This window comes from Anser anser (assembly GCF_964211835.1).
Source record: "Anser anser genome assembly, chromosome: 3".
Taxonomy (NCBI): Eukaryota; Metazoa; Chordata; class Aves; order Anseriformes; family Anatidae; genus Anser; species Anser anser.
Window position 1 is genome coordinate 110,591,696 of NC_139722.1, and position 14,981 is coordinate 110,606,676.

The window sequence follows — 14,981 nt, forward strand, 5'->3', positions numbered from 1 at the left end:
CAGCCAATAGTTCTTTACAAACTTTAAATAAAAGGGTCTAGAAACCCTAAGGGCTTGGCTCTCCTACAGCGTGTAGTGGTTGGAAACAGAATAACCTCCCTTGTAATCAATAAAATAAAGCCCTTTTGTTACAGAAGTTGTCTTCTCTTTATATACTTTCTGACTGGTGTACTCCACAGCCTTAGCTCTGAGCCATTTTGCTACATGTTTTTAATACAAAATTACAAGCAATGTAGGAAAATACACACTAGGCATTCATGTCCCACATGCTTAGCTCAGAAGAAATTTAATGATCGATAATATTTATGCTATATGACTTCTGCTTGACAGTCAACACATGCAGAAGTCACACAGTCCAAACAAAACGACTGACAGAAGTCTTGCTCACTCTGAAGGCACAGGGAGAATTTGCTATACCAGCACAGGTTTTCCTTTCAAGGTGGATGTGCAAATCGCTGCTGCTCATCAGAATTTTGTGGGGGCTTGAAAACCAACATACAACCAACCTATTGTCTCATTAGGCAGACGATATCTCATTGATTTTCTGTTATTAGCGTTTGTTTGAACTAGCCATTTCTGTATTTAGCGATAAAGGTTCTTTATTTCCGAGCATAGTTACATTTTATTTTATTAGGCTTGATTGCACTAAATGTGCTAATAGTACTGTGTTAGGAACACAGGCAAACTGTTAGTAAATTAGGTTTTGTGTTATCTTAAATCTAGACAGTAAGATAAGCTGAACTTTAAAGGTATTTTCTTTCAAAGCAGCAGTCAATTTAGATTAAATTGAATACAGCAGTACCTCGTGAAAACAAGCCGTACGCTCTTGCCATTGCTGTTTTCTTGACAGCATGTTTTGTACTTCAGAAATATTCCAACCTACATGGAATACGAGCAACTACTAGCACAGTTATACATTCATTAGATAGCCCAGCTTGATGTTGAAGGCAGAATAAAGATCTCAAAGATAACTGCCACATCGCTATAAATAAAAGGCCTCACTGGGTTTTTGGTAATAAAAAAAGAAAACAAATTACTATGCCAAATTTGTCAGCTTCATGTAGAATAACTCCCGGACAGAATAAAATTCCATCTGCTGTAAACAGCGTTAGGAAGCCGCATGGGGGAAACACAGACATGTATTTATAATGTGCATATTTTTACAAGAGTGTTAAAATCATATTTTTTTTAATAGGTTCTTTTAAAAGCATGTTGTATTTAGAATTGATACGCTATATTTGCAATACAGGGATTTTTTAATCAGATCCCCCAAAATGCGATAGCTGATGGTTTGGCAGCGACATAGGACACCTTGGAGTTTTTCTATCATCAAACACACCAGAACCCTAAGTATTCTTTCTTGCCACAAAAGATGCCTGGTCCCCAGCTGTCTGCCTGCTAGACTGGAGGATAACACCTTCGCTAAATCAAGGCACTTCAAATCTTGAAGTCTATTGAGTTTCAAGATACACAGCAAATCAAGAGGAAGGCATGACACCAGGCTTCAGCAGAAACGAGGCTGAGCCTAAAATTCATCATTTCTCGTGAGGGACCCCAGCTACTACTGCAGGGGGCCAGAAGACTACAGTGAGGACAAAAGCTGTAATCCTAAAGGAGGCAGCAGAGGATAGTGTATTCAAAGCTTTTGGATCTTGTAGTGAAAGAATGACCCTTCATAAGCACCTTACAAACCATACTAAAATCTCTTGTCCCTGCTACAGGCAAGTGTCCCTCCTTAAGCCAGTGCTGCCTCAGTATGATGATAAAACAAACACTGAAGCCTGTATTAACTAACACTAGCCTGAAGTAAGCTAAATTTATAATGTAACAAAGTTATAACACATATAAGATAGTGCTATACATATTAACTCATGCCTATCCTATATATGTTAAAATACGCATTATTTTACTTTCACTACTGATAGAAACGTGAACTAAGATGGAATCAACACATTGATCTAGACTTTACTGAAATTATTTCTCTACATATGACATTTAATTATGAAGTACCATGATCAAACGATTGTCTGGATTATCTCTATTGTCTTCTTTATAAAGTAAATAAATATATCATCATAATCCACACAAGAATTACAAAGACTCCACAAAAATACATTAAAAATATAATCAGTCCCTTACCTTCTCTGTCTGGTGTAAGCTTTTGTTTAAGAAGGTGATTGACAATGGCACTCAAGCATATGTAACACTGACGACCCATCGTGTTCCAGTTCATGGTGTTCAGGACATTAATTGCCTCGTGTATCTCATCATACTGAATGTACTGGTGGATGATTTCCACCAGGCCCAGCTGTCCTCTCGTGATCACACCTTTTATAGGAAATATTAAAACCAAAGACTGTGTTATGAGTAGTGTAAAACAATAGCTGACTACTTTTCAGCACAGCTAAAAATAATTGGTGTTGGTTAAAATCAGAAAGCTTAAGTTAATGATTTTCACTATTAAATTTTTATGTGATACAGCTACTTATTATCTTAGTTTATTTAGATTTAGGGTGCTTTGTACAGCAGAGGAAAACTATCAGTGAACTTCACGCATGGAGGATAGGGTGAATGTGGCCAATACCCACTAGTGAAAACATAATGTAATGAAGTTTGTTTTAAACACGTTAGGAAAAGCTTATTCTCAGTCTGCTATGGTTGTGTGGGAGGTAATAAATTCTTGTTTCTAGCACCACTTTCTTGTAGAGAAATACTGCTGGACAACAGTAGAAAAAAAATAGCAGCAGTCTCACACAGACTTACCAAAGTATACAAGTTTACAGCAGTTCAGACCTCAAAGAACTCTTCTACTCCCTATATTGCAGTTGCCCTAGAACTAACTTCTAACCTGGCAACATTCTCTAAGGGAGGTATTTCTTCTGATATGTTGATATCATGAAAGATATTAACAACTAGGAACCTTTGAACTTGTACCCATGAAACCATGGCCTTGCTTGCCATAACAGAAAGAAAAAAAAAGTGACAGATTGCCCACTCCATGAGAGCATGATTTACAGCATTCAGTCTCTGGCAAGTATTAACTAAAACAGATTCACAGGTTTTTTGACTTGCTGGTCTCAGCTTCTGAACAGAAAAGGTGACTGAAAAACTGCCGAGAGTAAGGTTTTTATCATCTCTGACTAGCTAGATGATCATGTGCCATAGGCCTTGCATGGCATTTTAGTACTTCTTTCTTGCTTTGTATCACTGTGCTAGCATATTATTTATTGCTACTGCTCCAGATATCTGAACGAGACCAGAATAAACCTACTGTTTCCCTCTCACTAATTAAAAACATTTAAAAAAAGAAATAGAAATAAATTTCAATCTCCATTCTGATGGTGTTTGTCAAAATTAATTTCAAGGAAAAAAATATGATGAGAAAGGGAACAAGCTGATTTTCAAAATGAATTTTGGAGCCATAGGATGGATGGGGAAAAAAGTCTGGTAACAGAGAAAAGCAGACATGGTATATAGAAAAGAGATCTCAGAGAATTTTTGTAAACTTTGTTGTGAATATTGTTTGTGACAGAAAATAAAAATAGAGGGAAAAAAGTGCAGGAAAAACATCTGACTATAGCTTGAGGTGAGGTAACCTGCTGAGAACTTGCAAATACAGATCTGATGCTTTGGGGGGAAAAAAACACTTGTATACATACACACACATATATACACATTTGTAATAGAGAAATATTTAATTTCGTAACACTATTAAAGAAAAGATATGTTTGTCTATTGTATTTCACTTAATATTTGCATATATTAAAGTCTATGGACGTTATACTGTGTAATAGCTATGTTTAATGAGTGCACATCTGTGATAACATCTAATTGTTACAGTAGAATTTATTTGTCTTAAACGTTCCATGCTTTTAAAGCACTATATAAGTTGGGAAATCTTCACATTAATCACTAAGTGAAGATGAAAATACTTATTTGCATGCTAATTAAATATAGCATTATATTTAAAATATCTTTCTAGGCCAGCAGCGCTGAGCCACTGGCACTAGTATCAACTTTGGCGTTATCCAAGGGCTGGGTTGACATCAATGACAAGAAGCTGCAGTGCTTTTAAAAATGAGTTTGGCATTAAACACTAAAAATATTTGCCATTAATGTTTGAGGGTAAATTTAACACGAATCTTTTCCTGAAATAAATCTAACTAGACAGCACAACACAAGATTCACAAATCTTGTCCAAGATCTTAAAATGGCTGCTGGAAATTAAAAAATTATTTGCCTATTCTCATTGACATAGGTAACAGACTTTAATGGGAAACAATTCAAATAATGTTGATGTAATTTATAACTGATAAAAACAAAGCACTAGAACTCCATGAATCCAAGAGAACAGACATTACCTGGAGTGCCAGACATACATAGTGATTTAGTAAAAATATGCAGTTCAGAATCAATTACATGGCTTGTTTTCAGCTGTATTTTCTGGGAGATCTTTCTTTGCTTGAAGGAATTACAGAAAATGCTATGTATGATGCAATATCTGTAGGATCCAAAAAAATTTTTTTTTTTTTGGAACAGCAAAAACAGAGGTGTTCCAGGTGCCAGTAAGAACAGTTTATTCTAAAAAAAGTAGCTGATTACTATATACAAAAAACAAACATTCAAAAACTCTACAGTATTGACTTGAAAATTTTCTGTGTATTAGTATGTAATTCTATTAACAGAAAAATACGTTTAAAAAATAACAAAAACAACAACAGCAAACAAAACAAAACAAAAAATACCATAGCAGCAATTCTACCCTATTCACAAAATTAGAGGCCAAATGTAAGACATATGTGCTGATTCAGCAGTACCCCTTAAGGGAAGCCAAATTTTAAGCACGTTCACAGCCTCAAATCCACTTTTCTGACCTATTCTGTTGACCTAAGTTACTTAGCTGGGCTGCCTTACGTGTTGAATGCTCTACTGCAGCACGAGGCACAAGAGCTACACTGCATAGCCATGAGTTAATTACAGATTTGATTTCAGTCCTGAGTGCCTGGATTTTTCTGTCATGGATCCCTAAGTTTTCAGTATAATTTATATGTGCATTATTTCTTCAGTAGCGGAGATCTAAAAACTGCTGAGGTTGGGAAGAGGGGCTGACTGTTTAACATAGCATTACCTTGGTAGCGTGGAAAACTGAGTGGTGAAGCTGAAAATCAGGATGCAATAGAGAACAGCATGTTTTTGCGCAGTGGACTACAGAGGAGGAGGGAGGGAGGGAGGGATGGACAGGGAGGGCTTTGCCTTCTTCCTAGAAGTGATTTTACTGTAATTATAAAGAATGAATTTTCAACCATGATAACTTTCAACTGTAGAGGTCAACATCTTCCCATTTGGATGCTTGACTTCTCTTGGGTGGTGCGCTTCCGGGCAACCTACTTGGGAAAAAGAGGTGACAGCCAACTCACTGCCTAATTGATTTAGGAACGGTGCCCAGGGAGACAGTCCAATTAAGTTTACAAGCTGGCAATTAGCAGGAAAGGCCTCTAAATCCCTGCACTGAGAGCCTGCTTGCCTCCGTAAGAACATAAATGTGCTAAAGATAGCAAGGGAAAAGCTGTGCTTTCTGGAAAGCTGTTGTGAGTAAACCCCACGAGGGAGGACTGAAGAAAAGCAAGGTAGATGTTGGTAGAGTGCCTTCTGCTTGACAGGTAAGAGGTAATTTAGAGTTGTTTTTTTTTAATGGCCAACATGCACAAAAACATCAAATAGCTGTTTTAATTAGTGTTCTGGGGTGCTCTGCAACTATTAAACCCGTCATTGAACACAATGCAGCTGAATTATCTCAAAATAAATGGTAATTTGTAAACAGTTGCTTTAATAGTAATTTTGGATGACAGCAACATGGTTCAGCTGGTTCAGCTCTGTTTAAAACTGTATAACTGTAAACCAGCCCAATGTTTTTGTTGGTGACATCCTATTATAATAATTTATCTTTTTGCACTGGCATATGTAGTTAAGGTTTTGTAAAATCAGACTTTCAAATATTTAGGTCTGCATTGCTTTTAGACGACATTTTGCCCAGACAACAGCACATTCATGACTTAAACAGTAAAAAAAAAAAAAAAAAAGTAGAGTTTCATACTTCACCGTCACCTAGTTTTTTAAAAAATGGGTTTCTTCCTAATCTCAATAGCTTTATACAAAATAGTCATAAAAACCTCCTGTAAAGATCTACAAAGGCAATTCTGTTTTCTTGGACAGACAATGTGCAAAATGCTGAAATTTTCCAGGATGAGTATATTCGAAATGGCTGTCTGCCACGGTGAAACACTGGGTTGGTAGTCAGAAGATTTAAGCATGATTGTTTTTTTCACTCTCACACTGGGTCTGCACCCCTGTAACTTGCTTGACTTGAATGGAATGAATACGGTTCTCACTGATGATGAACAACAGGGGTTTTATTGTTAGTTCAAGCACTGACTCCTTGTGTAACTCTTAAAAAGCCTTTCAGCTTTCCTTCACTCTTGTTATTCTGTTTGTAAATTAAGAGTCAGTTACGCTTTTACTCCTTAAAGCCTCCTTACACCTAAAATGAGAAGTGCTACATAAATTCTAAGTTGTGTATTATTACATTTTCATTTATTCACAACTGGTAAATTAACTGAGAGACCAAACTTCTCTGAAGGTTATGAAAACTTTCCTTCTTGTGTGAAGTCTTAAAGTGAAAAAATGGTGTAACTTCATGTACTAAAGTCAGAAATAACAGAGTACTGGGACAAATACAAATTGTAATGGAAAAGACAGTTGCATCATACAAAACAATAATTCATTTGTTAAAGAGATAGCATTACTATCCTATTATGACATATAGCTTATTTTGGTATGTTGCAGGTATTACTAGAGAAGGAATACAATTCTTACAATTGCATAGTACAGATGAAAATAATTTTCAATATGATAAATTGTTACGCATTATTAGAGTAGCAGGGAACATAACAGGACCCTAATACAAGAAATCAGGATCCTACTCTGTCAGACCCCACAAGAACAGATACTAAATAATTGTTAAATGTAATGGAGTCCTTGGTTCACATCTTCAGACATCACTGGAATTGTGTACTTTCAACGCTTTGGTACCATATATCTAAAATGAGGATGTTTTCAAGCTACCAAAAACTTGTGAGGTACAAATGTTTCCTCTAGAGCCTAAGGTTCAATAAATGTGCTCAGTAACTTACCTAGTTTAAAGCGAAGTACTCCTAAGGGTCCTTTGTCAAATCTAACCAACAAAAGATCATGGATATCTGTGCCATCAGAGCAGGGAGATGCACCTTGAGCAGCAGCCCAGTGGATCTGGACGAGGCTGCTAGACGCATCAAAGTGTTTGCTGAATTGCAAAGTTGCCTCAGGTGAAAACTCTTCTGCCAGCAGCTGAATTTTAACTGGGGACAGTGCTGTGTCAAAAAGCTGCAGCTCCCCTTGAGAGCTGCCAACCACGAATATGGCCCCAGAAGGGTGGTAAGTCATTAATGAAGGCAATAGTTTTGCTTGGGCTAACAGAGCCACTTGGCTGTAGGCGTCGTACAGAATTACTGATGAATCTTTACAACCCAGGACTAGTTTGTCTTCTGTAACATTTCTGCAACAGCTGATGGCCTTTGATGGCAGTGGTATTCTGGTGACTGCCACACACTGAATTTTGTTCCTAGCACAATCGTAGACGCAGCTGTCAGCCATGGGCTCTTTGTCTGCGGAGATGGAGTGCTCGACTATGTGAACCCGATAAGGCTCCTTGGTGCTGAAGCTAGCATCGAGTGGATCCCATTCCGTACGGACGTAACTCTGAACCTGTAAAAAATCCAAAAAACTTTGGTAGTAGTTTGTAACAGTTTATTCTTGACTTTGATGGTTTAAAAAACAGACTGCTGAAAACACATTTTCTCATTGCTCAGTAAGATAAAACAAGCACACATATTATAGAGTTGTGAGGCTTTTCAAAGGTTACTTTTTGTCATATAGTTTGAGCCATATTTGTTTGCTCAGAGAACACAACAGGTTAGTAGAATAGAAGATTAAAGAGGGGATGGTCCTAGCAGTCCTACTGGAGGAGAAATGAGCAGCTGACATATCAAAGAATAGCTGATTATTCACAAGGAGGATGGGGGAGAAATCCCCAAATTTCTGGAAAAGTTTCTAATAGGTTACTGTGAGCATCACATGTAGAGCATTTTTTATCATTTGCTCTGGGCCACAATAACTGAAAATATTATACTGTAGTGGTAGCAACAATGGCATGTTTAAACAATGTGCACTGTACATTGCCAAGCGAGCAGGTGGTAGATGCTCTTTGGTGCCATAGAATGAATTTGTGATAGTAGAAAATGGGGACAATTTAGGGGTACTTGAAGGCTGAACAAAATGGAAGAACACAAATGCAGAATATGAACCAAAGACAGCAGCTGGCAAAGAACAAGAATTTGTAGTGTGGAAGCATGCAAAATGCCATAAAATGATGGAGGCAACAGTGGAGTCCAATGAAGTTTCATGGTCTACAATATGTGTGTTTGAGAGAGGTATTGTACAGGACTGGAGCAGGGAAAGTGTTGAAGTACTAGTGGTAAAAAAATAAAAAACAAGTTATAAATTGGCTTATAAAAAGCTATTTCTCTGAAAGAGAGAAAGGAAAACAATGTCTCTAGAAGAGTGAGAGTAGTGGAAGTTGGTCAGAAGCATGGTGGTGTTTGTTCATGCAGAAGGAAACAGTGAAAGGAAAATGTCAAACGTAGCCAAACCCCACCCTCAGGTATACCAATAGCATTATTCACACTATAAATTAAAGCTGCTGACCTGCCACTTAAGCCCCTACTTTTGGGACCAAGTGCTATGCAAGTACTATTTACACAGGAAGTGGTAAAAAAAAGGGAGATGGAGGAAATCTGGAAATTTCAGGTTGAAAACAAAAATGCACACATAATACTTAGGCAGTTTAAAGTTGATTTCCACAGATCACTAGACCAACTGAACATACAATTTAGCCTTTCATCTTGCAAAGAAGAAGAATAAGAAATGAAGTTTTTTGGCATACCACCCATTACTTCAGAAGTACATAATGAATTTATAAGCAAGTTATCTGGGATGCTGATCAGACTGATTAGGATGTTTCGTTCTGACAGTTTACTTATTTTGTGAGTAAAAGGGTTTCTTTTGCAAGAAGCAGCAAGAAAAAAGGATTGTTGCTGTTCTGTGGCTGCAAACCAGCTGCTTGTTAATACAGAAGTCTTAGTATAAGATGTGTAGTTAGGGACACAGTAAGAACTACTTAATAGGCTAGAAACAAAATATTGGATGTGAAGGCATCTAATACAGAAGCCAATGCACCCATCTTGTGAAAAAAAAAGTAAGCTGATTTCTAACAAGAGTAGTGATCAATAAAATATATATCAAAAAGGAAATAAAAGATGAAATCAGTTATATAGGCTGAAAACCCTTTTCTCATCTGCTCCATTCGCTCACCAATGAATTAGCCTCTGCAGCTAGTCATTTAAGCCCACAAAATATGCAGTGGCTACTGTGCAGCGGTTTGGTGTTAGAACGGCTTGAAATGTATAGCTTATTAGGGTGTTAAATTGCATAGCAAGGCAACCTGTAAAAGAGGTTATTGTGGACAGAGGATTACTGTGACCACAGAGCTCTGTAACCCCAAATAAAGACAAGGTGAAGTGTTATTTGTTCTGCAGTTTTCCCTAAGACTATGCACAGAGACCCAGATAGCTGCCTTTCAAATATGTGAAATGGAAGTCTTGCCCAAGCAAGTCTTCAAAGCTTCCATAACTTCAGTGAAATGAGCCTTGAGGCCCTCTGGGACTCAGATTTCTGTCTTCCTGTGGCAGGTTTCAATGCACTGCATTATTCACCTACACATTTTGATCCCAAACCAGCGCTCTTCTCTGAACATCTCCTCACAAGCGACAAGAAAATCATGAAGATACACACAATAATCAAGCACACGAGAGATGAAAGATTGAAAGCACTATTAAATTCTGAAGAGAAACTGGCCTTGAAGCTTAAGACAACACAGAAGAAAACATGGGAATTGTGGATTTTTCAACTCCATAGGAGTGACTACTGGAAAACAGCAATGGAAATAGTAACAGAAAAATAAATGTTATCTGATCATTTGAGAGTCAGCAACCAAACAGAATCCAATTAATACTTTTGTTCTGCCATGTTAGAGTAATAGAGGGACAAAATGTTGCTCACTACCTTGAATTTAAAAGAAAGGAAAACCTTATATTTTTTGAAAGGCCTAATTTAACGAACCTTGAGATGAGAAGCTTCCTACCCGCACGTGATTTTGAAAGCAGATCCTTGAAATGAAATCTTGGGTAGGACTGGTTGCTGTATGTAGAAAAATTCTATACTACGGAAATGTTCCTGAGAGGAGAGGAAGACTATTTGCTGTATCTTAAAACAGATGTTTTAACATACTGTTTAAACAAATTAGGCTTAAATGAAAGTTTTCTAGAGACTACTGTTCATATTCTGGCTGAAAACAAGAGAAACACTTTTCCTTAGATTGGAACCGATAAAGTGCTTCTCATGTGTCAGTGGCCTCATTTGCCTCTTGGAGGAAGAGTTGCAAGCCTAGAGACCTCTTTGTTCTGCTTTCCTGTTTTGCTGAATGTAACTGGTATTTGGCACTCTGAGGGGGAAAAATGGATATTCTTTCATCTGAGAGGGAAGATTTGAGTTTCTTTGACAGGAATTACTTTTATTAATAATTCTTCATGCCACTAACTGAAGAACTAAAGCAGAGACATGCCACTACAGAAGCATGTTAATGAGGCTAAGATAACACTTCTGAAAAAAGCATTCCTTCCAGTTGGAAGCTGGAGAGGGACTCTTTATCATGGTGTGTAGCGATAGGACAAGGGTGAATGGCTTTAAATTAAAAGAGGGTAGACTTAGCTTAGATATAAGGAAGAAATTCTTTACTGTGATGATGATGAGGCACTGGCACAGGTTGCCCAGAAAAGCTGTGGCTGCCCCATGCCTGGAGGTGTTCAAGGCCAGGCTGGATGGGGCTTTGGGCAGCCTGAGCTAGTGGGAGGTGTCCCTGCCCATGGCAGAGGGGTTGGAACTAGATGATCCTTAAGGTCCCTTCCAACCCAAGTCATTCTGTGATTCTATGAAACACAGACTAGCAATCAAAACAACTTTTTTTTTTTTTTCCCCCCAAGAAGATGGTATGCCATTACCTGCCAATTGTTTACCTATCTGGTAAGTAGCCACATGCTAGTAAACGTAACATACATAATGCTTTAGCAGTCCATCTGAAGGAATCCACTGGGATTCCTTCCTGGCAAGCAGTAGTTCTGAACTCCCTGGAACTCAAGAGGGGAACATTAAAATCACAATATTTCCTTCAGTTAACAAACCCAACATTTTTGCAAGGAATGGGAAGGCAAAACTGGAGGACTTCCCTCAGCAGTGGGTAGGACAACTGTCAGAATTGTGGAGCAGGGGACAGGGCAGTGGATCGAAAAAGACAAAGCCATAATACCGCACAGTGACACATATAATCCTATTCAATGTTAAGTGCTTTCCATAAATCTTGGACCAAGCACGTAGCCTTGGATTTCAAATGAACGCTTCTGGAAGTACTTTGCACGAAGTAAAAACAATTACTTTCTGTAAAATAAATACATTTTTTAAAAAGTGCTGTTTAGTTTTGTGACATGTACTTTACTAACGTGTAGTAAATGTATTTAAATACTGTCCACATAATTTATGCACATTTCCCTTACCAATGCAGCAGTCAAGCATCGCTACTGCACATTTATATCATTTTCCCCTTGCAGTAATCAGCAGTATGAGGGATGCTACACATGCCAACTTCTCAAACCCAACCCAGAAGTCGTAATAATCCAAGTCAAGGAATCTGTTAATTTTTGTAACTAACAGGCCTGAATTATGCTAGTAAACATACCTTCTTTTTTTTTATGTGTGAAAGAAATAATAGCACTAGCTTGTGTAAGCAGTATCGCTCTCTTTAGTGCAAATCTTTGAACACTTAAAATTGAAGTATTTTGCATAGAGTACTGGGAGAGGATAAAACCCACATATCAAAACAAATATGAGTTTTAAACAGTAGTTCTTAAGCAGAAAATTGGCTTACCGAGCAGATTAAAAAAAAAAAAAGAAGAAAACAAAAGAAACAGAAACAAGCTTGCTGTGACTGGATTGTGTGTCTTTCAGATGAGAAAAACGTTTGATTTATTTTATGGATGCTAAAAAAATGCTTGTTTAATTTCACACAGTGAGGCTGCAAATAACAACAAACACTTTAATTAGAAATGTAAAGTGCGAAGTGTAGTGCACACTAGAGTAAAATAATTTTAAAGACAGCACTTTGAAGGAGGAAGAAAAAACACCCTATTTTTAAACTCTTCTAAAATAAAAATGCAAGGCTCCTACTCCAACTTACTTGGCTGCATTGCATTTACAGTCCCACATGTATTCTTATTATTTAGATCTTCAGCCAACGTTTAGTTTTATTTTCTTTCAAAAGTTATCATCATAATATTCATCCTGTATTACTCATTAAACCTTTAACCCAATGTGACATCAAGGATTTTACATTCTCTGCTCTATGTGTGTGAGAGGTATTTCAGCTATTCAGTCACCTGTTAGATGTTTTTCTGAGTAGTACTAGATCTGTAGGATAGCTCACTCATAAAAGGTCTGCTGTGTGTATTTCACAAGTTTGTGGCATAGTGTGGAGAAAATAACTATTACATGTTGCCTCGTGGGAGAAAGAAAAATAATGTTCTCTCTCAGGAAAATTATTTTTTCCGCAAGATTGAAGTATAATTTCAGTGATTTGTACTAGCACTAAATGGAGTGAAAATAAACATGGTAAAGACAAATGCAAGCTACTACAGTAACTGAGCCTTGGTATCATCACCTCCTATTAATTTATGTTTGCTGTTCAAGTTGATTTTTACATGTCTTTCTCTCAAAGCATTTAATCCAAGGATGATTTCAGATCTGATCTTATTTATTCACAGCAAATTGTTTGAAATGATTTCTGAAAGATTCCTCTTCTGCTTTCAAAATCAAAATACCAGCATTATCTCTACAGGGAGACAATTTAAATAACGTCCTTGATCACTGGTACTTCGACAAAGAAGAAACAAACAATTAAATAAATAAATTGGAGAGTGGATAGGTTTACCAGAGGAAACCAATACACGCATGAAAGCAGACAAAGGTTCAACAAACAAATACTCCTGCAGCAACATGAGTGAATGCACAACATACATCACACACCACGGCAGTCATATGCTAACCAGAAAAATGTTATTATGTCTTCAGGGGAAGATTCCTAACCAAATCCTATAGCATTTAACATAGAAAATACTGATCCCTGGGAAAAAAAAAAAAAAAAAAGTAAAAGAAGTCAAGATTTGCAAGGAAAAAGTTGTTTTTGTTCTTAAGGGGATAATGTCTAATTTCAGCCTAATAGTAGCAAATGTTAAGACATGAGGCCATACAGCACAATTCCAAACGCATTTATAGGGTATTTAAAATGTAAAATGGATTTCCCCCATTAAGTTGAAATGCTGCTTAAGTACACCATACCCCAAATACTGTAAGCGAATGTGAATCACTCCAGTGCATAATGTGTAGTTAGAGGATATTATCATGACAAGGGGGTTGGGTTGTCTTGTCCCAGGGCTATTCCTGTCCTCCTCCTAACAAGCAGTCTTGGGGTGGACAACAAATACCACTCAGAAAATATGATAAATATGGATATACTTTAAGGCATAACAATGGCATGACAGGATTTTATTCCAGGTCTGTATCTGAAAAACACTATAAATGGTAAGATAGTAGAGGAAAAGAGAGGCAAATAATCATGTTTACAGAAACACTGTATTTTTTGTGTTACCTGTCCTAGAGAGTAACTGTTCAGAAGCTATCTGAAAATGCTAACTATATTTTTGTTCATGTTTAAGCTATTTCATGATGCTCAGAAGTTAAATGTCTTAAGTTAAAATCCCCCTCTAAGACTCTGGGGGGTAAAGATGTACTTAAGTTAATTGCAGTTTGGGGATTGATGCTATTTCCAGAGCTGCTGGGTTACAACATCCCCTGGTTTGTGAAGGGGAATGTTACTACCACCTATAAGGGATACTAGAGAAATCATCGAAAAAAAAAAACAAAAAACACAGTACTATAGTTTGCATGTCATGGATATATAGGAAGAGCATATAAGCAGAGTGTCTTGAGCATCCAAGAAATAAATATGTGGGACAGACTAATTTACAACCAGCAAGAAAAGAAAAAAAAATATTTATATGTGACTGAATTTTCCATACCAGTGGTATAGTACTCAGTATTTTGTTGACAAACATGGGAAAAGAAATTTCATCCAAAGAGTTTAGAATTAAAACAGACAAGTGCAGACAAAGGATGAGAAAAAGGAAAGCAACGGAACAGTTAAATTTGGCAGTTCTGCTTTTTAAAATAATTTCCTTATATTTATATTACAATATGGGCTAAATTAAAAGGATTATGAATTTAGGCCTAAAGGCTCAGTGAATGCTTATTACCCTTATTGTGTTAAGCACCAGTGATGTGCTTGGGACTACACTAGACAGACTGAGCCCTGAGCAACTTAAAGCATAAACCAGAAAAGAATAAAACAAAGTGCACTGAAAGATGCAGAGTGATGCTGTGATTTGGAATCTCCTTTTAACATATAAAATGGAGAAAGCTTTAAACCAGATGGGTAGTTTCTGTGAATTTCATAGAAGAAACGAGTCTTAAAAAAAAATCTCAGAAAATAGAGATCTCAAAATGGTATGCTGAAATTAGGGAGCATCCTGGAAGAACATACAGAGATGTGGCAAGGAAATGAATGGCATGGGAATGTTGCTGTTAGAACCAGGACATATGGATGTTACAGTAAGAAATTAGAACCGAGCTCTTAGTAGGATGACGTTTCATAATATGAAACTCAC

General features: G+C 37.1%; 1 protein-coding gene across 12 annotated transcripts in view; it reads right to left on the bottom strand.

Annotated features, from left to right (window-relative positions):
* Positions 1-14,981, bottom strand: part of WDPCP (WD repeat containing planar cell polarity effector) — a 150,840-nt gene that overhangs the window by 65,396 nt on the left and 70,463 nt on the right. For all 12 annotated transcript variants that reach the window (XR_014582869.1, XM_083832222.1, XM_083832228.1 and 9 more), the window contains 2 exons: positions 7,191-7,800; positions 2,140-2,328 (listed from right to left, as the gene is read on the bottom strand). Coding sequence is in view for 11 of the 12 variants with exons in the window: in XM_083832222.1 (XP_083688348.1) it covers positions 2,140-2,328; positions 7,191-7,800 (799 nt within the window). In the remaining variant the exon portion in view is untranslated. The remainder of the gene's footprint in view (positions 1-2,139; positions 2,329-7,190; positions 7,801-14,981) is intronic.